We start from the raw sequence: 21,911 nt of genomic DNA, 5'->3' as shown, positions 1-21,911 counted from the left end.
GATTGTCTTGATTTCAGGATCATCTCTCATCATCCTAATCCATAATTGGTCACTTGAGTCAGATGACTGGAGGAAAAAGTGAGGCTGGTGACTTAGCACACAGTACCCCCTCACTCAAATTCAAATCGTGTGCTTGTGTTGATGTCACTTTCCTGAGGTCATGGTCTTCTTTGAAAATGAAGGACAAAAACATTAATATTATAATTATCTATAGAAACTACTTGAGCATTTTATTTCTAAAAGCCTTTGTTAAAATTGAACGTTAGCCTTTTGGTACTTTAATAATATAACAGTTTTTTAGTCGACACTTCTAATACCTCTATTAGGATTGCTTGCCCATTCATTCTCATTCACTTTGTCCTCCCAAATGATTATGGTTACTGTATTCCTTCACTTCACTTGAGTTTCTCCCCCCCCCCATTTGTATTATTTCATAGTCTTTTTTTAACTTTCTTTTTATTCCTCAAAACTTTTTTGGTTTTAACTGGATTAGAGCATTTTATTTTATTAATGAACCACAACTTTTTTTTCAACCATTCCACTATTTTTGGAATTTTGGTTACTTCTAGTTTTTTTTTTTATGATATTTACATGTAATATCACTGAAAATCTTGGAACAGATACTGGTTTTTTGTAACGCTTAAAACATTTCTGGGGTGTATTCCCAATAATGTAATTGATATTGGCGTCTTTAACTTTTCTATACATGAAATATAGGTGTTCCTAGTTTTTCCAGAATCTTCTTGAGTGATCATTGCTGAGTAAATACACAGTATTTTCTGTATTTTAGAAAGTTTTGGAATGATTCTTCCTTTTTTTTTGATGAGCAGTGTGTGTTTATATGTATGTCACAGTTCTTTTGATACCACAAATAGGTTTACTTGCTAAGTTTCCAGTGTCACTTCTGTTTGAATTATTCAGAGGGCCTGGGAGCTTGCAGAGAGATACTCTTTGAAGTTGACAGATGACTCTTTGGAGTTTGCTTGTCTTCGAAATTTTTTCTGAGCAATGATGTGGCACCTGGGATGGGCGTTTTTACTTTTAGCTCCTAATATATGTTATTTAGGGACTTGAAGCTGTGTCTCTCAAAGCAGGAAGGTGTGTGACTTGTCAAAAAATATGCTTCCAGGTTGGTTACTGCCCTTATCTTTTATGCTCAATTAATAAAAGAGAAATAATAACTATTGTACAGAAGGTATCTTTGTGGTAACTTGTCAATTTAAGTCATTTCATGAAATAAATTATTCTCCCTTGAAAATTAAATTTTGCATAACATTACAACGTTAACTGTGTGCCTACATTTTTACAGAGTAAATTTAGGTAGGATTAGTTGTAATACAGTTTACTCTTTAAAAACTTTTCCTTTATTATTATTTTGAAGTTGATAAATATCAATAAACAAATTTTGCCTTTTTGTTTCTCCTTTTCCTTTCAGGTGTGGTATTTCTGTTTGGCAAAGTTTGGATTGAATCAGCAGAGACCCATGTAAGCTGTTGTGTCATGGTAAAAAACATCGAGCGGACTCTTTATCTCCTTCCCCGTGAAGAGGTGAGCTAATTCTTAATTGACTTTTGATTTTTCTTCTTTAAGAATTTGTGCATTCTGGCCATGGCATACTTCAAAAACCCCTTGCAGTACCATGGATCAGAGAGCTGCGCTGTGAGTTAGTAGACCTGAGGTGAAGTCTAGGCTCTAGGTGTGTGACCCTGGTCAAGTTATTTAATCACTTGGGTCCTGAGTTTCCTCATCTGCAAAATAACAGTTGGGCCACATTATCTCTAAGATTATTTCCATTTATCTGACTGGATAACCTGCCCCCCCTCACTCCCAGTGTTTTATGAATAATTTAGATAGGCATTCAGGAGTCACAAATTCTGTTTAATTGAACTCTCATACATAGCACCCTGTGTTTCTTTTCTTGTTTCTTAATAATGAGTGCTGTATTTATTAGCTGCTTCACCTCTGATTTAGGTATAATAGGGAAAAGTGACAAAATTTCCAGTGTTTTGTTAGTCAGATGAGTGGTTTGTGTTCCTCATTTTCTCCCCTGTAATGTAGGGTATAGAATTCTATTCTCCATCCATAATGGTAGTGGTGAAGATGGGAAAAGCTAATAATGTACCATGTCAGTATTTGACTTTGAACTCAATTGTAATGTTATCTCTCCCCATTTTTGATAGGTTATTGAGAGTTCAGAACGTACCAGTTGGGGAAGTAGCTTGTTAGTTGACCCAACTTCCATGATTTAGTTGCTGTAATAGATGCCTCCTATGCTATTTAAAGGAAAAAGCCCCTCATTTGCTCTTCCTGTATTCTTGTGGGGAATAGAATTCTACTTTCCATCTGTAATCCTCTCAAACTCTCTAGGTTTATTACTTGGGGTTTATGAATGTAGTTTGAAATATTTAATAGCTATTCCAGCATAATTTATTTCCTTTGCAATCCTATGTATTTTATCTCATGTATTTAAAAATATTTTGAAAAGGGGTTCATACTGGACTGTTTGAAGGGTCCAAGACACAAAAATGGTTAAAACTTGCTGCTGTTGAGGACATCTTTGTGCAGGTTTGTATTTGCTCCATTTTATGAAGGGGAGAATAAGGCTATGATTTTGTAATTAGTGAGTAATTCCTTGTTTTCCTCAAAATTATATTCACATGCTACCTTCTACAAGAAGCCTTGCTGATCCCTACAGCTATTAACCCCCACTTCCATTAAACTTGAGTTTATTTTGTTAAGTATTTTTGTATATACTTAGTGTTATATTCATGTTGCATTCTCTGACTATAAATTCCTTGAGGGCATTTTTGTCCTTGTATCTCTATTGTTTTTAGAATTGTTCCTGGTATGGGGCGACTAGGTGGCACCGTGGATAGAGCACTGGCCCTGGAATCAGGAGGACCTGAGTTCAAATCCGACCTCAGACACTTAATAATTACCTAGCTGTGTGGCCTTGGGCAAGCCACTTAACCCTATTTGCCTTGCAAAATCCTAAAAAAAAAATAAAAAGAGAGTTGTGCCTGGTACATATTATATATTTAATGAATGTTTTGCAATTGATTATCTTTACTTCTCAGGCATCTGAGTATCAGCAGTGGCAACTGTGAGGATCACATTTGACTCTTTTTTAGGGTCTAGAACAGTATTTTTTTTTGTTTTTTTTTTGTAAGGCAATGTGGTTAAGTGACTTGCCCAAGGACATACAGCTAGGTAATTATTAAGTGTCTGAGGTCGGATTTGAACTCAGGACCTGCTGATTTGAAGGCTGGTGCTCTGTTTACTGCACCATCTAGCTGCCCCACCTATTTAGGGTCTAAATCTCATGATTGGTGCAGTAGATGGAGCAGGCAAAGGTTTTCCTAGGCATTTTGGATTTATCTGCCAGGTTATTATATAAATAATAATTGGAAAGAATGAAAGAATTAATCTAAAAACTTGGATCTTGGTGGTTGAAATTTTTGTATACATGATTTTTATCCCTTTTTTTTTGTGGCGGAGAACAGCAAATAGATTTAAGTACTGGAATAAAGAAGGGGATTCCAGTTACAATGAAAGATGTTTATCAAGAATTTGATGAAAAGACTGCAACAAAATATAAGATTATGAAGTTCAAGTCCAAGGTTTGTATTTAGTCACAAATTTTCTTCAGCTGTATTAGTGATTCATTCAATCAGCAGGTATTTTGTATAATATGTACTCTTCTATTTAAAGTTCTTTTAGGTAGAAGAAAGTATATATATATATATATATATATATATATTTCAGAGACTTGCAAAAATATGGCTTTCCACTATCTTATATTCAGATTTTTAATATTTTTTGGAAAACTGTTTGTTTCCTAATAACAAATCTTTTGCCTTTGTTCTGGAATAGCCAAGTCTTTGCTTTCTTTTATAATTTCATACATATTGGTTGCTTACTGAGTTGATGAATATCCGGACCTAGTATAGGTGTTAGGCTTAAGAAATTGGTCACATAAGATTCTGCGAAGAATACCAAAATTTTCTGTTGGAATGCTTATATTTCTTAAAAGAATTTATTCACTAGTTCTTGAGTTGATACTTATAACTGCCACCACTAGTATTGTTGTTTAGTCATCACAGTGGCCATTGATACTAATGGGCGTGATGTGGGCAGTATTAAGAAAATTAGGTGGAAGAGCTTTCAGGTAATTAAATTTGGAAAAATGTGTGTTTGTACACACATATGTGTGTGTATGTATATATAGTTCCCCTTATAGGGGAGTGGGATTTTAACATCATATCATAGCAGATGATTTAGTTCATTTAACATTTTAATAAATTTAATTTTTTAGATATCTGATTGTAGTGGGGGGGTGCTGTTTGATGTTAGAGGATTTGGATTTGACTGTCATTGTGCCTTTGGGAGAGTCTCATAACTTCTCTATGCCTCAGTTTTACTCATCTGTAAAAATGAAGGTGCAGATATATAATGGAGTGCTGGACTTGGACCCAGGAAATCCTGGGTTCAAATCTCATTCTTAGACACCTGTGTGATCTTGAGCAAGTAGCATAATTTCTCTGTACTTTGGACAGTTCCCTAAAGAATTTATCTTCTAAGCACTTAGATGTATTTTGCTTTTTTGTTGACGGAGGGAGTTCCCACATAAGAATTTTTCAAGACTGATAAGATCATAGATCTACTTGTCATTTGAGCAAAAAGAGGGGGTGGGATTCCCCAAATAATAACTGAGGCCACTTCTAGTGATGAATTCTGTGAACATATTTTTTAAAATGTTTGTTAAATTTGTGGTGGCCATTGCAGGCCCATTTAACACTTTTTGTTTATGGCAAACCCCTTCCATGTTTTAGTGCTAGTTGCTGCAGGAAAAAAAATGGTACAAATCTTTTGATTTTTACTCTTTTATATTGCTAACAGTACAAATTAGTCACTTTGGGAAAATAATTTATGTGCATCCCTTGATGGTTTGTTTATTGTATTTAGAAAGTTGAAAAGAACTATGCTTTTGAGATCCCAGATGTTCCAGAAAAATCTGAATACTTGGAAGTTAGATACTCGGTGAGTAAGTAAAGATACTTTTTTCTGATGAAAATAATATTTTTCTCCTATGCTAACTGTGAACCTTCAAGTGACTTTCATTTAATTGTTTTCTCAGGAAGGTTATAGTTCACAATGTTTCTGTCTATACCAAGGAAAGGGTGTATATAATGCAGATTTATTGAATAGATCATAGATTTGCATTGTTTTATTGCTGCTTCTTTTATCCTGATAGAATAGTATTTGACTGTCCCTAAGTAATAAGGCTCTTACATATCAGGTCAGAAGCAACTTCTTAGGAAGGTGTTAATGTTTCCTAAGAACTATCATAAGATCCCAGATTACCCATTAAAAACAAGTGAAATGCTTGTTTAATTTGTAGCATTTTAGGTTTCTAAAAGCATTTCTTATGCTCCACAAAGTGACTTACATTTATTACATATAAATATTATAAAATCTATGTATTCTTTTGTTATCTTTTTTTTTTTAAAGGCTGAACTACCACAACTTCCTCAGGATTTGAAAGGAGAGACATTTTCTCATGTATTTGGGACCAATACATCTAGTTTGGAACTTTTTTTGATGAACAGGAAGATCAAAGGTCCTTGTTGGTTAGAAATAAAAAATCCACGTAAGGAATAATTTTTGTGCAAAAATCAACGTAGATTTATTTGAAAAGAGTTATTGAAATCTAGTTTTGAAATCTAGTATTGAAATTTAGTTTTTTTATATATGTGTGTGTGGATTTTTTTTTTAATTTTGTATGAGGCAGGTTTTATTTAAGACTCAATTTATGGCATTTTTAGAGTGAAAGAAGTATAGATTAGATCTTTACAAGGAGATCTATTTTAACACTTTGTCTCAGTCATTGCACTTCTTTGTTATAGCTTTGATGGCTTTTAGTATTGCTGCAAAATTACTATTTATTTTATTATTTGAGGGAGTCAACAGATACTCCAATAGCTATATTATATTTAAAAAGTTGTAAAGATGTGTAAATCAAATATTTATTATGTATCTTTTAGGCTTCTTTAAAAAATTCTTTTAAACTTTTTTCTTAGCAAAATAGAGACCAGAAGCAAAATGGGTCATCAGGCTTGAAGGGAACTTTAATTTAAAAGTCTATTCTAGTCCATCTTTCTCCTTTAACCAGGATTTTCATACATTTAAACTTTCCCAGACAGTTAAGTATCTTTGGAGGTATCTCAATTACTTTATTGATTTCTTTGTTTTCATTTCAGTCTTGCAAGATTGACTTAGTATATTTGTATTACTCACATACACATATACTGTCATATATATCACTAGGAATTTTTATAAGTAACCTTCTTTTGAAATGACAATACAACCTAAGTTGTAATTAAGCAAACATGTGAAATTTTTAGTTGAAGGAATTGGAAACTTCAGATACATTTTTCCTAGTAATATTTTTCTTCATTAGGGAGTTCAAAATATAGATAATAATCATCATTGAATGCTTTAATATTTCTGCTTTGTTGGTATTGGTGTAGTAAAATCATTTGATTATGATGGTATAAGTGTTCTGTGGATGGTTGGTCAATCAATTAATAAGCATTTGCTATATGTTTAGCATAATGCTACAAGATGGTTTATAAGTAATAGTTGATTTTTAAAAATACTAGATAACAGAAGATATATGAAGATTTTGAATGTTGATAACTGAATGAGGTTTTATCCTTTTTGAAATTTATACATATTTTATAGGTAGGGTTGAAAAATAATTTATCTCTGATCCATTCTGGTGAGGATTTTTTTTTTATAATTATCTGTTTTTTTCTCTCTAATCCATTCTTTCCTAGAGCTCTTGAATCAACCAATCAGTTGGTGTAAAGTGGAGGCCATGGCTTTAAAACCAGATTTGGTGAATGTTATTAAAGATATTGCTCCCCCTCCCCTTGTGATCATGTCAATCAGCTTGAAGACTATGCAGAATACAAAGACTCATCAGAATGAGGTGAATAGCTTGAAGCAAGTTTTATACTTTATTATAGATAAGATAGGAATTGGGATTATGGAAATTTTCAGGAAAGGACTTCTTTTTGGGGAGAAAATGGCATTCTTGGTCAGTGTTTCAGAGCCCATATTTGGAGCACATACTAACTATTGGCAGATGTGGAAATATTTTTTAGATAATAGCTTTTGGAAATAAGATCACTGATTTTAGATGTAGCATTAAAAAATATATTAATGAATTAGTTTGCTTTAAGGTAGCTATTAACATAGTATGAGTTCAGAGAATAGCCAACCAGGTATTGGGATAAAGTATAGGTAGGAAAAAGCTGAAAATTGGCAATTCAGGTGCACTACAATGTGATTTTTTTTAAAAAAAAAAGTTTCCTTAGTTGTGATTTTTGGTTACAGGTTATTGCTTTGGCAGCTTTGATCCATCACAGTTTTCCTTTGGATAAAGCAGCACCTCAGCCTCCCTTTCAGTCACATTTCTGTGGTAGGTATTTATTTGACTGGATTTGATTTTCAACTTTTTTTTTCCACTCAGGCTGTAGCAACAGGAATGAATACAGATATACACACACACACACACACACACACACACACACACACATACATATACACATACATATATGTATATATGTATATATATATGTAAATATGTATAAATCTGTTCTGCTCTAGTTGCTGAACTTTGTGATAGAAATTCATTCAATGGTGAAAACTGACAGTTTTATTGTAGTGTTTTCTGGAAATAATGTTTGAGGTATAAGATACCTTTTTTGGTGAAAAATCAGTTCCATAATCATTAGATTATGAATTTCTTGTAAACAAGGACTCTTTGCATCATCTTTCTATACTTAAAGTTCAAGGATACATGATGAAAAGTACCCATAAATATTTATCGAACCACTGCATTGAACTTGTTGAAATTCCAAAGTTGCTTATATCACAGAGGGCTACTGAAAGTAAAACCAGGAAGAAAGATGGAAAGAAGCAGGTGCTGAAGAGTAAAAATAATTATTTGTTTAGTGGGGGGGGAATAAAATTTAAGTTATAGTTTGATTGTAGGATGCATGAATTTGTTAATGTGTAAGCATATCTCAGAAAGACTAATGTTCTGTGTTAATCTTAAGGAGGATTCCAGACTTCTGTAATTGATCTTTCTTGAATTCATCACTCATGTATAAATTCTTTTGGTGACAGTGGTGAGCCCTAGAATGTTGGTCAGCATTAGTTTGTGCGATTCTTACCTTCCTGATTTTTTAGTCCAGGACAAGGGAATACATTGGAGTCTTATCTTTTATCAGGTACCTTGATTTGATATCAGAAGAGGGGGGTGCCTAAAGACATCATCAAATGGGCAGAAAAAGATATGTAGGCTGTAATCACTTCTTTACTAATTGGTATGGAATAATAATAATAATAACAATAACAACAACGGCAGCAACTCACATTTTTATTTTTGTTTTATAGAGCACTTTCCTTACAACAATCTTTTGAAATAAAGGTTATAGGTATTATTTTTTCTCTCTCTCTTTTTTTAGTATACTGAGATTCAGAGGTCTGTTATTATACAGCCAGTAAATATCTGAGACAGCCTTTGAACCTAGCTTTCCAGGTTCTAAGACCAAAATTCTGACTATTCTATTTTCCGTAATATCTGGAAAACAGTTATAGGAGCAAAACTCATGAATATACGTTTGACTACCGTTTTGACTCATTGTGATCTGTAACAAATAAAATACCTCTTTTGGTTCTGGATTAGTTCTTCCATTAACCCTGAATGTTTATAAAATATTCTGCGGGGTATTTTTGATAATTTTGAGAGTTTATGGTTCCATGCTTGGTTATACTTTTAAGGTCTATATACCTAACTGGGTGGTTGTGAGGAAAACACTTTGTAAACAAAAATATAATTATCTCCTAAAACCTTTTGCTTTGGATCTGATCACCTTCCAGATACCGCCTCATTTTTCAGGAATCTTGATGATTTTAAAGTAAAACAGTTTTATTGCTTTAGGGTGTGATTTTGCGATTATTATTATCATCTCTTATCTCTTTATTGCAACTAAAAGGCTGTTTTTCTTTTTTTTCCCGTTAGTTGTGTCCAAACCAAATGACTGTATCTTCCCATATGATTTTAAAGAAGTTACTAATAAAAAGGTAAAGAACTTGTTTAATATTTGAATTGCTATGCCTTTTAAGATACAACATTCATTTGCTCAGGAATTGGGGAAAATGTTACATCTGGGAGTAGTTGAAATAAGTTAAATTTGGGACTATAAAATTGTTCTTTACTATATATGTGAGGAATCTGTAATTTCATCAGTGTAAGGAGCTCATAATGTTCACATTTCCTTCACCTGATGTTTACAACTTAGCTAAGTGACTTATCCTGAGTTAGACAGCTAGTAAATGTCAAAGGGATTTGTGGCATTAAAAATGCATTAGAAATATATTATAACAAAGCATATGGATTTCTAAGCTTGGAAAGAAGCTATTTTGTACTGTATTAATAAAGTAACCTAGCTTAAAGTTACTTTTAGCTTCTAAAGTGGAACAGTGTAAAATCTTGCTTTACAATGAAAAAGCTATTATGATTTTTTCCCTATTGTTAATGTAGTTAGTGTCATTTCTGTTCCGAAGGAAGTTAGATTTGGAATACCAGGGGATTGTTAAGGAATTTTAGTGAAAAGGTTAGAGGAGGTAATACTATCCAATTTTCAGCAATCTGTAAGCTATCAATTTAGATGCTGTTTAAACACAAGTTAGACATTTGTGTTTATTTTTTCACCTTTCACTGATGTTTACTGAATATCATATGAAAGCTATTTCACTTAGGAAAACCCATAGTAACTGCTTATAGGATAAAGGTAATTGAAGTGTTTTAGTTAATGGACTTAAGTGTGCCTCTCACTATTGTGGGATCTTTATTAAAAGCAGCTGCATTTTAACATAATCAAATTTTTTGCCAATTAGAGTCCTTGTTAAACTTGAATCCCTTGACATTTTTAGATCATATGTCTAAGTATTTTTTTAATATATTTAACAACAGTGCAAATTATTTTTCATGTATTTTTTATAAAATGGTGACTTACATGACTGATTCTAGTGAAGCATAATGAGAATTGGGATGGAGTTAAGATGACTGAGGCTCAGATCTTGTCTCTGACACTTATTAGTTGTCTTGTCATGAGAAACTTCTTTTATCTTTCAGACCCTCAGGTTTCCTTATCTGTCGAATGAGGATAAGGTTTAATACTTTCTTCATAGAATTATTGTGAAGCTTTAGCAAATCAAAGTGTGTAAAACATTTTGTAGAACTTAAAGCACTATATATAAAAGTCAGTTCTTTTAAATTTTGATTCAGACACTCTTTTAAACTGACATTGGAGTTAATTTATAACCTGAGGGAGAATGGATTATATACATAAACTTACATAGAATGAAATCTCAATGACCACTCACAATTAGGGAAATGCCTTTGTGGTTGAAGGAAAACCTGTATGTATGTCCAAGAAAGTCTCAATGGGGGGTGCTTCCCACACTTGATTAAAAGCAAATGGGTCACTGAGAGATTTTGCACAATTATGGATGGGATGCCTTTGGTTAGAATAATTTTGCTATACATGTTTAACCCCTAAGAAATCTTTAGAAGAAATAACAAAGTGACAGTTGTTATTTCTACCTCATAGAATGTGAAGATTGAGATTGCTGCGACAGAGAGAACATTGCTGGGTTTTTTCTTGGCAAAGGTTCACAAAATTGACCCCGATGTCATTGTGGTGAGTGTGCTTTGTCTGATTTTATTATTGATAATTACTGTTTCTAGGTATTTGTTCAGACTTTAGTTCTTTTGGTTTATATGAATTTGTTTATATTATCTTTGGTTGAATGGTCCAGTTCAGGGATTGAAATAACACTCTTTTGGTCTTTAAGAATTGCTTTTACAAACTGAAAAAAAATTCAACTTAAGCATATCTTTCTGTAGTACAAAAACAAAGATTTTAGATTTAGTTGATGTGATATAGGGATTAGGCATAGTTATTGAATTTTTCTTGTATAGTTTTTGTCTTGGCAGTGTGATTTAATGCATATAGTATATGTCTGTGTTACATTTTCTTGCATAATTAGCTCTTACCTTTTTATGTAAGGGAGGCATAACGATGCAATGGATTGAGATTCAGTCTTGGAACCTGAACAAATCACTCAATCTCCCAGTGCTCAAGGCAACTTTTTAGGATTATCATTTTCAGAAAAAGTACCAATCTGCATTGGTAGAAGGAGTTTCTTTTCTGAGAATCTTTTTATATTACATTCACAAGTCAGGTCCCATCCCTTTTCTTCTTCAATCTCTAGTTATTTTTCATCAACCTTCTGTTTCAATCTTTCTAGATTTCTTATAAGCTTCTCTTAAGTTGAACATGTCCTAAGTACCTCCTAAATCTGTATGCTCTCCAAACTTCCCCTTTTCAATTCAGGTTATCACCTTCCCCTAGGCAACCACATTTATAACCTCGAATTTTCCTTGACTTGTCTCTTTTCCCTCATCTAATGAGCTGGTAATGCTTTTGGATGCTGTCTGTAAATCAACTTTCAGGTCCATTCCTTTTCACAAAACAACCACTGAGTTTAGACCCTTATCCCTTCCCTTTCATCTAGATTAATGTTATTCTTTCCATTCTTTCCCCCGTTCTTTCTCAGATGTCAAAATTTTCCACAGGTCTGAGCTTGTCATTGCCTCACTCATAATCTTGTGTGGCAGCAACTCCATATTTGCCTTTGAAAACCCTTTACAATCTGGTTCACATCTACCTTCTCCGCTTGATAGGTTCCAGGGATCATAGATTTAGAGCTGAAAAGAATCTTAGAGTTCATATTGTCTAATCCTCTCATTTTAGAGGAAATTGAGACTTACAGATTTAAGTGACTTGCTGAAAAGTCCTACAGATAGTGGCAGCATCAGGATTATTTGAACAAAGATACTTCATCTCCAAACTTGGGACTCTCCTTACTGCCTTGAAAAAGTCTTCTTTACAGCCAACTCTCATTTACAAAACGCTTTCTCTTCTTGAACTCTTTCTTCTGGCCAAGCAGGATGATGAGCTGTTTTCAAACTTGGTTAACCATGTCCCCACAACTAGAGTCCACTCCCTCATTGCATCCTCTCAGAATCAAGTGTCAGTTCCCCCATGAAGTCTGGATTCCCCAATTGTGTTCTCTTTTCTGTTTTACTCATGCTCCGCTTCTCTGTGTTACAGATTAATAGAAAGCACACTTCCAAGGCTAGAGAGCAATTCATTTTTGTTTGTATTTTAGTACTTAGAACTTAATAGATATTAGCATTTATATAGCATTGACTCTTAAATGCCAGGCGCTGTGCTGGGTGATTTTATGAATCTTCTCTCATTTTATCCTCTCAACAGCACTGCCAAGATACTGTTATTATCCTTTTTTTTTTACACTTGAGGTAACCAAGACTGACAGGTGACTTGCTCAGGGTCACACAGCTAAGAAGTATCTGTGGCTGGATTTGAACTTAGGTCTCTTTGATTTCAGGCTTAGTGCTCTCACACTGTGTCATCAGCTCAATTAGTGATTGACATGTATTACAGCTTGGAAAAAATTTCTCCATCTTTTTCTGTTTCCACATTTGTTGTGAGATATATTATTTGATAGAATATTTGATGGTAGTAAGTAGGGAATGTGACTAGGAATTTTTAACAGTCACTATGAGTGAATCTGAGAAATGTTCCAAATGTTTTGGGACTTATCAAAACATTGGAGGAAAATTCTGTCTATATCTCCTTATTCTAGCTTTGATATTTCCTGTAACCAAGACTTAGAGTCAGAAGTCCCTAATCTGTGCTTTGATTGCAGCTTCTGCATCTTTGAGTCATGATTGACTCTCTAACGTCATACAATAATTGCATCTTAAGCAGCAAACTAATAATAGCATGCTAAGCAGCAAACTAATAATTCCAGCCCATCTTTGTGGATGTAAGAGCCATTCTACTGTGAAGGGTTGAGACTAGAATTCTGAAATGGATAAAGTGTAACTTGGGAAGATCTCAGAATCTCAAACATTAAATTTTGTGATCTATTAGTGGTTCGAAGAAAGAAAGTTGCTATATGATCTTTTTTTTAACCTAATCTTCTTATTAATCTGATTCTTTTGGGCCTATTCTAACTTTTTTAAATGTTTGACTTACTGAGTTCACTGGCACTTTGCATAGTGGAAGTTTGTTTTTATGATTCTTAATACTTTGGTTTTCTATTTGATGCTTTCCCTTCCATAAATGCAGGTTTGTTTCCTTTGTCTTCAGAAAATGGCATCTCTGAGCAGTTTATAGTGTTGCAAAATTGCTTTGTGACAGTTTGATTAAGGGTCTAAATAAACAATGTTTGAACTCTTCAGTAAGAAGATAGGAGATAAAGCTTTCCTGCAAAATCTTTTTGAGTGTTTCACAACTGGGTTAGTATATACTTTTAGTTTCAAGTAAAATTGTTTCAACACACCTTTTACTGATTAAATGAAAAAGCATATAGGATATTCACATTTACATTTGCCTCTCTGACTGAGGCATAAGACTGCAAATTAAAAGACATCATATGAACCTAGCATCAATTAGGTTGAAATAAAGTTTATTCCAGCAATCTACTGAGCAGCCTCGTTAATGTCAAGGCTAATGAATGCTGCTGATGAATAAATTCCCGAAGAAGAAAGGACTTCCAATCGGAGGTAGGCTCATGATGCCATCAATTAGAGACCGAAAAAAGAAAGGGCAAAGAAATTCTGTGCTTATGAAGATAAGTCCTTTAATTTGCATTTGTTATAACCTCCTCTGCTTTTTCTTTTTCTGGTTAGGGTCATAATATTTATGGATTTGATCTGGAAGTACTATTGCAAAGAATTAATGTGTGCAAAGTTCCTCACTGGTCTAAGATAGGTCGCCTAAAGAGATCCAACATGCCAAAGCTTGGGGTAATTAAAACAAGCATTTATTTCTTTATTTGTTTAGTTAGAATAATAAAAGTTTCTTGTAGTAAGGAATATAATTGAATGTAACTGAAATTCCTGTGTCTAGATAACTGCTTTATGTATTTTAACTTTGATAATAAAACATCTTTGTCTCTTACTCTAGGATAAGCTTTTTGAGAGCCTGAAATATGTTTCAAATTCCTTTAGATATCTTTCTTTATATTTAGTTCTATATTAAACATCTATATGTTTATATAATGACTGTTGATTAAAAGCTACCTACATTTTCTTGGAAATGCAGCATATCTTTAGATTATATCTTAAGTTTATATAACATATTTAGATTATATAAGTTAGTTGTTGAAATATAACAGCAGGAGCAATTTTAAACAGAGTGTATGTAATCAATAGTACTAAAGTTATTAACACATATTTTGGCCTAAATGTTTCTCAGTTTCTCTACCTTAATTTCTCTTTTGTTAGCTTTCCTTAAAAGCACTCTCTGTATCTCTCTTTTATTTTCTCTCTCTGGACCTAGTTAGAATTTTGCCTCTGTCATTTACTAGTCATGTGATTATGAGCAAATCAAAACTCTCTGGACCTTAGTCTCTTTGTAACTTAGGATAACCTATAGAATCATTTCAGATGAGGTGAGTTAATGCTTTGTAATTCTCAAAGTATAATATAAATTTCAGGAATTATTATCAATGCTGTAACATACATAAGAAAATATCCTTGAGAGTCCTAGAATCAGAGATTTATGTAGAATTGAAAGAACCTTAAAGATAATCTAGTCTGACACCTTCCTTTTAAAGATTAGTGTTCCATAGAAGTTAGGAAACTTGCCTAAGGTCACACAGATAGTAAGGACAGATTTAGGAATCCAACCAGGTCCTCTGTTGACCAGTGAAGCATTCTTTCCAATTCACTGCAGTGCCCTTCTTGTTGGTAGGTGTTCTCTGTTGCCATTTTGGTATTAACTTTAAAAATTCAAATGACTTTTGGTCGAAGAAATGAGGAAGGAGATCTTTTTTTTCTTTAAATATGGGTTTAGGAAGAGGGTAAATAATATTATTTTAATCCTGTGTCTGCTGGGATATCGTCTATGAGTATCTTTGTCACTTTCTGATGTTTTAATAGTCTGTAAAACCCCCAAGGTGTTTTATAGGCCTTAGTTGGCTTATAAAAATAAGTTTTACAATCCAGCTATAAAATTTCATGAGTACTTAGCATTCAAATGTATTTTTTTAGATTTCTCTGTGTCTTGTTCTGAATAATCTGTCTTAAATATCTACAGGACATTTTATAATGCTATTCTCTCAGAAGTTTTATTGAGGTAAAATTATCTTGAACACTTCTATGCCTTATTGACACTGCTTATTTTTGCCTCCTCGAAATATATTAACAGAAATGTTCTCAGTATCTGCTGTGTGAAACTTGACTTTTTTTTTTCTTTTATATAGGGTCGGGGTGGTTTTGCAGAAAGGAATGCAGCCTGTGGTCGCATGATCTGTGATGTGGAAATTTCAGCAAAGGAGTTGATTCGTTGCAAGAGTTACCATTTGTCTGAACTGGTCCATCAGATACTGAAAGCTGAAAGGGTAACAATTCCACCAGAAAATATACAAAATATGTACAGGTATGTCCAAAAGTATCTCCAAATTTGGCCTGCTTTAATTCTGTAGTCACCATTAGTTTAATTTATAGTTTTTTTTAATTGGTATTATTTAAAGTAGAACATAATAAACTGGAATGTAGAGTTAGAGAGGGATAGAGGATTACCTGTACCAATATGTTGTTGTGACCATTACTTTGGAGTTATATGTGACTTTGGCTATTGTAATGATTAGAAAAAATACCTACTCTCCCCTCCATCTCCCCAAGCTCTTTTTTTTTTTTAATGTTTAACATTGATTTGGTCATCATTTGTCTTCCCAGTTGTGTAGATTTAATCTCTTATTCTTTTTTCTTTTGCATAATAGAGGCTGGAAGTATAAAACATGGGAATCATTTTTGAAATGATGAGATGTAGTTTTCAAGGGTTCATGCTACTCTCAAAGAGAACAGAGAAGACCTGGAGAGAGATTTTCTGACTCCCCCAGAGACCTTTTTAAGTGTACAATAGTAATAATTTACTAAACACTTTGCCGTTTCACTGGAAGTTTTTTACCTTCCCCATCAATCTGATGGATTTCTAGTAGTAGCTTATTCTTTGGAAGAATGTTATTGATATACACGCTTTTAAAGATAGAGAATAAACAGCATACTGTCTTTACGTGTGCATAATTTTGTTTTTCTTCCAAAAATTACTTCTTTGGCTGAAATTGATATAAATATTGTAGAAATACAAAAATGAGACATTAGTCTCTTTACTATTTCTGTTACTGACTTCATGTAATTTCATATAGATTTCATGCTAATTACCCAAATGTAAATTAATTTTGCATACAAAATTCATCTAGATACTGGCTTAACCTTATTCACAAACTTTTTTATGTTGATCAAAATAATAATGGGCATTAGTTGTGAAAAGTAACTACTGATATTGATGTTACTAACTTTGAAGTTTATTATATTCAGTTTATTTGAACATTTTCTTGACTTGCTATGTAGGTATTTCTATATCTTAATAACTTACTTGTATCTCATTCTTTCCTATGCAGTGACTCTCGTCATTTAATGTACTTATTGGAAAACACCTGGAAAGATGCCAAGTTCATTCTTCAAATCATGTGTGAGCTCAATGTCCTCCCATTAGCACTGCAGATCACAAACATTGCTGGGAATGTTATGGTAAATCCATTTAGCAGATGGGGGTTGGGGGAGGCACAATTAAAAGAAGGGGTAATTGTATCCAGTCAGATTTTGCCTATGGTTGACATATGGTAACGTATCTAAATCTCTCCTATGAAAATAAATGACTTCACATTCTGGAAAAATGCTTCCTTTGCTTTATATAAAAGGAATGTGATGATGTAAAAGGTGAAAGATACTAGGTATGGTATATTGAATGTTGATCAACTTCACATGGTTCTTCCTTCAGGCATCTAAAACTATCTGTTCAATTCATTAATCTAGATGGGTGTGCTTAGATGGCTGGACAATTGTATAAATGTCTTTTCGCCTCCTTTTCAGAGAAAATAATTGAAAAAATTTATAAAAGATTTTGTGTATTTGGTAGTAACTTTTGTTTTTAAAATATTGAATGAAGTAAAATGTGTCGAGGTTTTCCTCTAAATTTTGTTTGGGGATAGAATTAATGCATTTTAAACTTTTCTTTTTTGTAGTCAAGGACAATGATGGGTGGTAGATCTGAGCGTAATGAGTTTTTATTACTTCATGCATTTTATGAGAACAACTATATTGTTCCTGACAAGCAGAATTTCAGGAAGCCTCAACAAAGACTGGTAGGTCACGTGTGTTTTACATTTTGCCCTTTTCTTGACTAACTTGTTTACTATGCAAGTTTTAGGTAGTTTTTTACTTTGGTATAATAATCTTTGCTTCTGAAATGAATACATAATTATATCCTCATTTATAGGGGAACATTGGCTATAATAAGACAGTATCAGTTATCTCTGATCATTTTTCTTGTTTCTGTGTGCAAATAAAAATCTGTATGGATATTGAGAAAGCTAGAGGGAAAGCATTTGGTGAGGACAGATAATATAATATAGTAGTAAGAATCTTGGACCTAGCAGGAAAGACCTGAACTCCAGTTCAATAGATGTGAGATTTTTGCAAGTCACCTGACCTCTGGCTTCCTCATTTGTATAATGAAAGGAGGTGAACAAGTTGATCTGCCAAGGGTTTATGATTTGGTAAAAAATTTTTAAGAAAATATTGAAGGCCTAGTGAGTAAGGAGTTCTAAAAGTGTTTTTACTTTAGATATTGGTCATTCTATATTGGTAAGATTACAATAAAATATCATATAGCTTCTTTAACCTTGTTCTTAGTTTGCTTAGGAAGTATTTTACTATCAACCATATACTTTTTAAAATAGTTTAATTTTAGATGTGATACAGATATACTCTTCAAATTGTCTAAAAATTGACATAGGAAACATTTAAACTTAATTGATGCCTAGAATTCAAGAGCTCTTTAGTTGATGCATAGAACTTGAATTCAAAAGAGACCATAGATAACATTTAGTTCAAGTTCTTCCATTTATAGATGAAGAAAACTAAATGAAGTGACTTTCAAGCAAAAGTAATGGCCAAACAAGGCCGCTTGTCTAGTTCTCTTTGCAAATAAATAGATTTTTCTGCCATTCTTTGGGCTTCTCTGAATTTTCTGCTTCCTCTTAGATGTTGAGTCTTATTTTGTAGAAGCACTTCATATTGACTACTGACAAACATATATCTTCATAGTCTCCCATCAGCTGTAACTGGAATTATTGTTATTTTCTTGGTGTTGATAAGAAAAATGAGACTGAGAAAGATTTGCCTGTCCAGGGTCATAGAACAAATCACAACTGAATAGATAATCCAGATCTTATGACTTCTATTAAAGAGCTTTTCTCACTTTGTAATGTTAATTCTTTCTCTAAGTGGTGTAGGTAAATGTTGGTAATATAAAAAGTTTGTATATGAATAGTGTGGAGTTGAAAAAGGCTGTTAGAAATAATGACCAAATGAAATATTTTTATTTGACTTCTGAGTGGTTGTTTTATCCATTGTAAAGATTAAATGTTTGTCAACTGCATAGTGGAACTGAGGAAGACAGATAGTTACCAGTTTTCTTGCTCTTCTGTAATTCTTAATGTTTAGTCAAGTTTTGATTTTTCTTTGTTATTGGTAGGGAGATGAAGATGAAGATATTGATGGAGATGCAAACAAATCCAAAAAAGGACGAAAGAAAGCAGCATATGCTGGTGGCTTGGTATTGGATCCTAAAGTTGGTAAGGTTTAAGACTGAATGGAGTTGTTTTGAAGGCATGAGGCTACATAAACTGAAACATTTTTTCTTTTGAAATATAATCTTTTTTCTCCTCTCAGGAAATCCTTAAACCTTTTCAAAGATTTCTTCAGAAAGGAGAGTATTTTGGAGACTGAAATGCAGTTCTAGTCTTTTAAATTGTCACAGAACTGTAGTAAGAGAAGAGTGCTGAGTATTTTATAAATCTAGAAGGAACATTTTTTTTATTTACTAGAAACTTATCACATTACTTATGAAAGGAAAGAAGATATTTATTTTGTTAGGCACAGATTTGAAGTTGAAGGATTTGTGTTCAAATTCCAACTCTGCTATCTGCCTTTGTTTGCGCAAGTCACTTAATTTTTTTGGAAGCTCAGTTTTCTCATCTGGAAAATGAGGAATTTGGTACCTTTCAGGTCTAAAGCTGTGATTGTGTGATCTGGGGCCAACCTGTGTTAGGTTTTGAATCTCTGTTCCATTATTCAGTAGGCTTATTGAATCTGACTTCATTAATTTGGTGACCTTTCAGGTGGTAATTCTTTCTACTCATCTGCCTCTTAAAAGAACCATAGGGTTAATATGATGTTTATTAGATACTTATTACATAAGAGAGATTTTTTGAAACCATGATTTCATTATTCCTTTGAAATATTTTTCTGATTTGGTGGACATTGGCTTTATTTCAGTTTCTCCTTCATGTGGAGATAACTGATCCCAAGTGTCCTACATAAATACAGAAGCTATCTGTTCACTCTTGGAAAGGAAACAAGGGTTGGATCGTTCCACTTCTGACAAATCTGTTTGAAGGTCTCTTGACAGACCTTTAGCAAAGATTATTGTTTCTCACTCTGTTCTCTGAAAATCTTATTTGCGGAAAAAAAATGTTAATTGAAGTTTATATCATTATATCTTTAAGGCATTGCCCTTTGGGAAAGAGTGCAACATAATTTTTATTTTTTTAAAAGCCAGAAAAATAAGATTGTATCTAAGTGGATCAGGGTTGGAAAAGGTTTATGGATACAGTTGGAACTCTCAGGGAGAGGCTGTTGAACTGAGACCTTGGTGAAACACAGTCAGCTTTTCTATTACTTCTGTCTTCATGGAACTTCTCTGCTTCTATTCTAGCCTAAATCATATTTTCAGCTATAAGGCACCCAAGAGTCTCCTTCTTTCATCTCTGCCTTGTTTGGTGCTTATCATGCTGTGTGATCTTTCTTATGTGATCTTGGCACTGATCCATATATTTCCTTAGGAATTGAATGAAATTCTTATGTTTTTCTTCTTTCTCCTCATCCCTTCCAGGTTTTTATGATAAATTTATTTTGCTTCTGGACTTCAACAGCTTATACCCTTCCATCATTCAGGAATTTAACATTTGTTTCACTACTGTACAAAGAGTTGCTTCAGAGGACCAAAAAATCACAGAGGTTTGTACTGAATTAATATCATTTTATTTTATGTTTTAGTAGAATTTGAGAGTGGTTGGCAATCTAGTTTCTCCTTGGAAAGGTTCTTTGAGATGTGACTTTTCTGAGTAGACAACTCCGAAGGATTTGAGGTAGAAAGAGAAAGGGTTAGGTTAGGATTTGGGGAATAGAAAACATATGGTTGGGTGATATTTGGAGGGTTTGCAATTCTTTGTTTTTGTTTATCAACTGATCAACTCCTAGTTTGTCCTAATTGAAATTTTTTTTGTTTGTTTTTGCACTTAATGGTATTTATTTTCTCCAATCACATGTAAAGATAATTTTTAATGTTAGCTTTTGTAAGTTACAAATTTGTGAGTTACAAATTTTTCTCCTTACTTTTTTCCCTCTCTACTTTCCAAGACAGCAAACAGCAGCATATTAAACATATTTGCACCTAATTGCAAGCTTGAGTGTTTATGAATGGCTTATTAGTCATATAATAAAACTGTAAAACCTTTTCACATAAGAAATAGTTGGTCTGCATACTTTAGCTAAAATTATCTAGTTTTTTGGGGGGTTTTTTTTGGCAGGGCAAATGGGGTTAAGTGGCTTGCCCAAGGCCATACAGCTCGGTAATTACTAAGTGAGGCTGGATTTGAACTCAGGTACTCCTGAGTCCAAGGCCAGTGCTCTATTCACTGTGCCACCTAGCTGCCCCTAGCTAAAATTATCTAAAAGGAAAATTATTTGTTATGATCCTGTCTTAAATAGAAATATCTCTATAAGCATTTGGTATTTTAGTATTAGGTAAAATAGCCAAAACTGGACCTAATGAGATCTGTTTTTTGAAGTTAATTAGATAAATAAGATAATTAGAACTTGTGTGGTTTAGGTTGGGTTTTTTCAGATCTATAATCAAAATTACATTTGCTACCTTCAGAATAAAGCTTTTTTTCCATTTAAAATTTTCCTTCTTAATGGTTTTAATAGAACACATTGTTGGCTGACATCTTTGTCCTCTTAGCATTCTGACATAATTCATGGAATTTGGGAACCATAGGATCTGCCACTTGCTATCGTTATGACCTTAGACAAATCACTTATTTAAAAAATGAAGGGATTTCACTAGAGAGCTTCTAAGATCCCTTCCAGTTCTATGTTTATGAACCAATGACCAGTACTCAAGAAATTTAAACAATCAAGAAATATTAAATCCTAATGATATGCCAGTTACTTTGCTAAGTGCTGGGGTATACAAATACAATGAATGAAAAAGAATATTTTTAAATCACCTGTATTCTCATGTGAGAGTAAACAAAGATATATAATATATGGAATAAATATAAATATTCACTAGAGAAGTGTGAACTTTTGATTGCACAACAGAGCATTCCATTTGCAAAAGTGGTAGATAACATCACCCAGTACAAAATTGAACAGGTGATTTACTACCTTGTCTTATTTTTACCTTTGCATTCTTTTCTTCTAAATGTAGAAATAAGACATATATATATATATCCAAGAGCCCCCCCCCCAAGATTAAAGTGTCTTATTTAATGGTTAAGGCACTGGAATATTATCTGATAACAAAAGCAAAAATGAAATATTT

General features: G+C 33.1%; 1 protein-coding gene and 1 non-coding gene across 4 annotated transcripts in view; both read left to right on the top strand.

Moving 5' to 3' along the window:
* POLA1 (DNA polymerase alpha 1, catalytic subunit) overlaps positions 1 to 21,911 on the top strand; it is a 336,395-nt gene that overhangs the window by 18,749 nt on the left and 295,735 nt on the right. For all 3 annotated transcript variants that reach the window (XM_074214225.1, XM_074214224.1, XM_074214226.1), the window contains exons 11-24: positions 1,436 to 1,548; positions 3,504 to 3,620; positions 4,966 to 5,040; positions 5,512 to 5,650; positions 6,840 to 6,994; positions 7,402 to 7,486; positions 9,095 to 9,156; positions 10,689 to 10,778; positions 13,862 to 13,978; positions 15,439 to 15,614; positions 16,639 to 16,768; positions 17,263 to 17,382; positions 18,777 to 18,876; positions 20,196 to 20,320. In XM_074214225.1, coding sequence (XP_074070326.1) covers positions 1,436 to 1,548; positions 3,504 to 3,620; positions 4,966 to 5,040; positions 5,512 to 5,650; positions 6,840 to 6,994; positions 7,402 to 7,486; positions 9,095 to 9,156; positions 10,689 to 10,778; positions 13,862 to 13,978; positions 15,439 to 15,614; positions 16,639 to 16,768; positions 17,263 to 17,382; positions 18,777 to 18,876; positions 20,196 to 20,320 — 1,604 coding nt within the window. The remainder of the gene's footprint in view (positions 1 to 1,435; positions 1,549 to 3,503; positions 3,621 to 4,965; positions 5,041 to 5,511; positions 5,651 to 6,839; positions 6,995 to 7,401; positions 7,487 to 9,094; positions 9,157 to 10,688; positions 10,779 to 13,861; positions 13,979 to 15,438; positions 15,615 to 16,638; positions 16,769 to 17,262; positions 17,383 to 18,776; positions 18,877 to 20,195; positions 20,321 to 21,911) is intronic.
* On the top strand, positions 19,559 to 19,690 carry LOC141510709 (small Cajal body-specific RNA 24). The gene has a single exon (XR_012475132.1).

The sequence above is a fragment of the Macrotis lagotis genome, chromosome 1 (genome assembly GCF_037893015.1).
Source record: "Macrotis lagotis isolate mMagLag1 chromosome 1, bilby.v1.9.chrom.fasta, whole genome shotgun sequence".
Classification (NCBI taxonomy): Eukaryota; Metazoa; Chordata; class Mammalia; order Peramelemorphia; family Peramelidae; genus Macrotis; species Macrotis lagotis.
The sequence above is the reverse complement of the archived record's forward strand: the minus strand, read 5'-3'. Positions and strand labels throughout refer to the sequence as shown.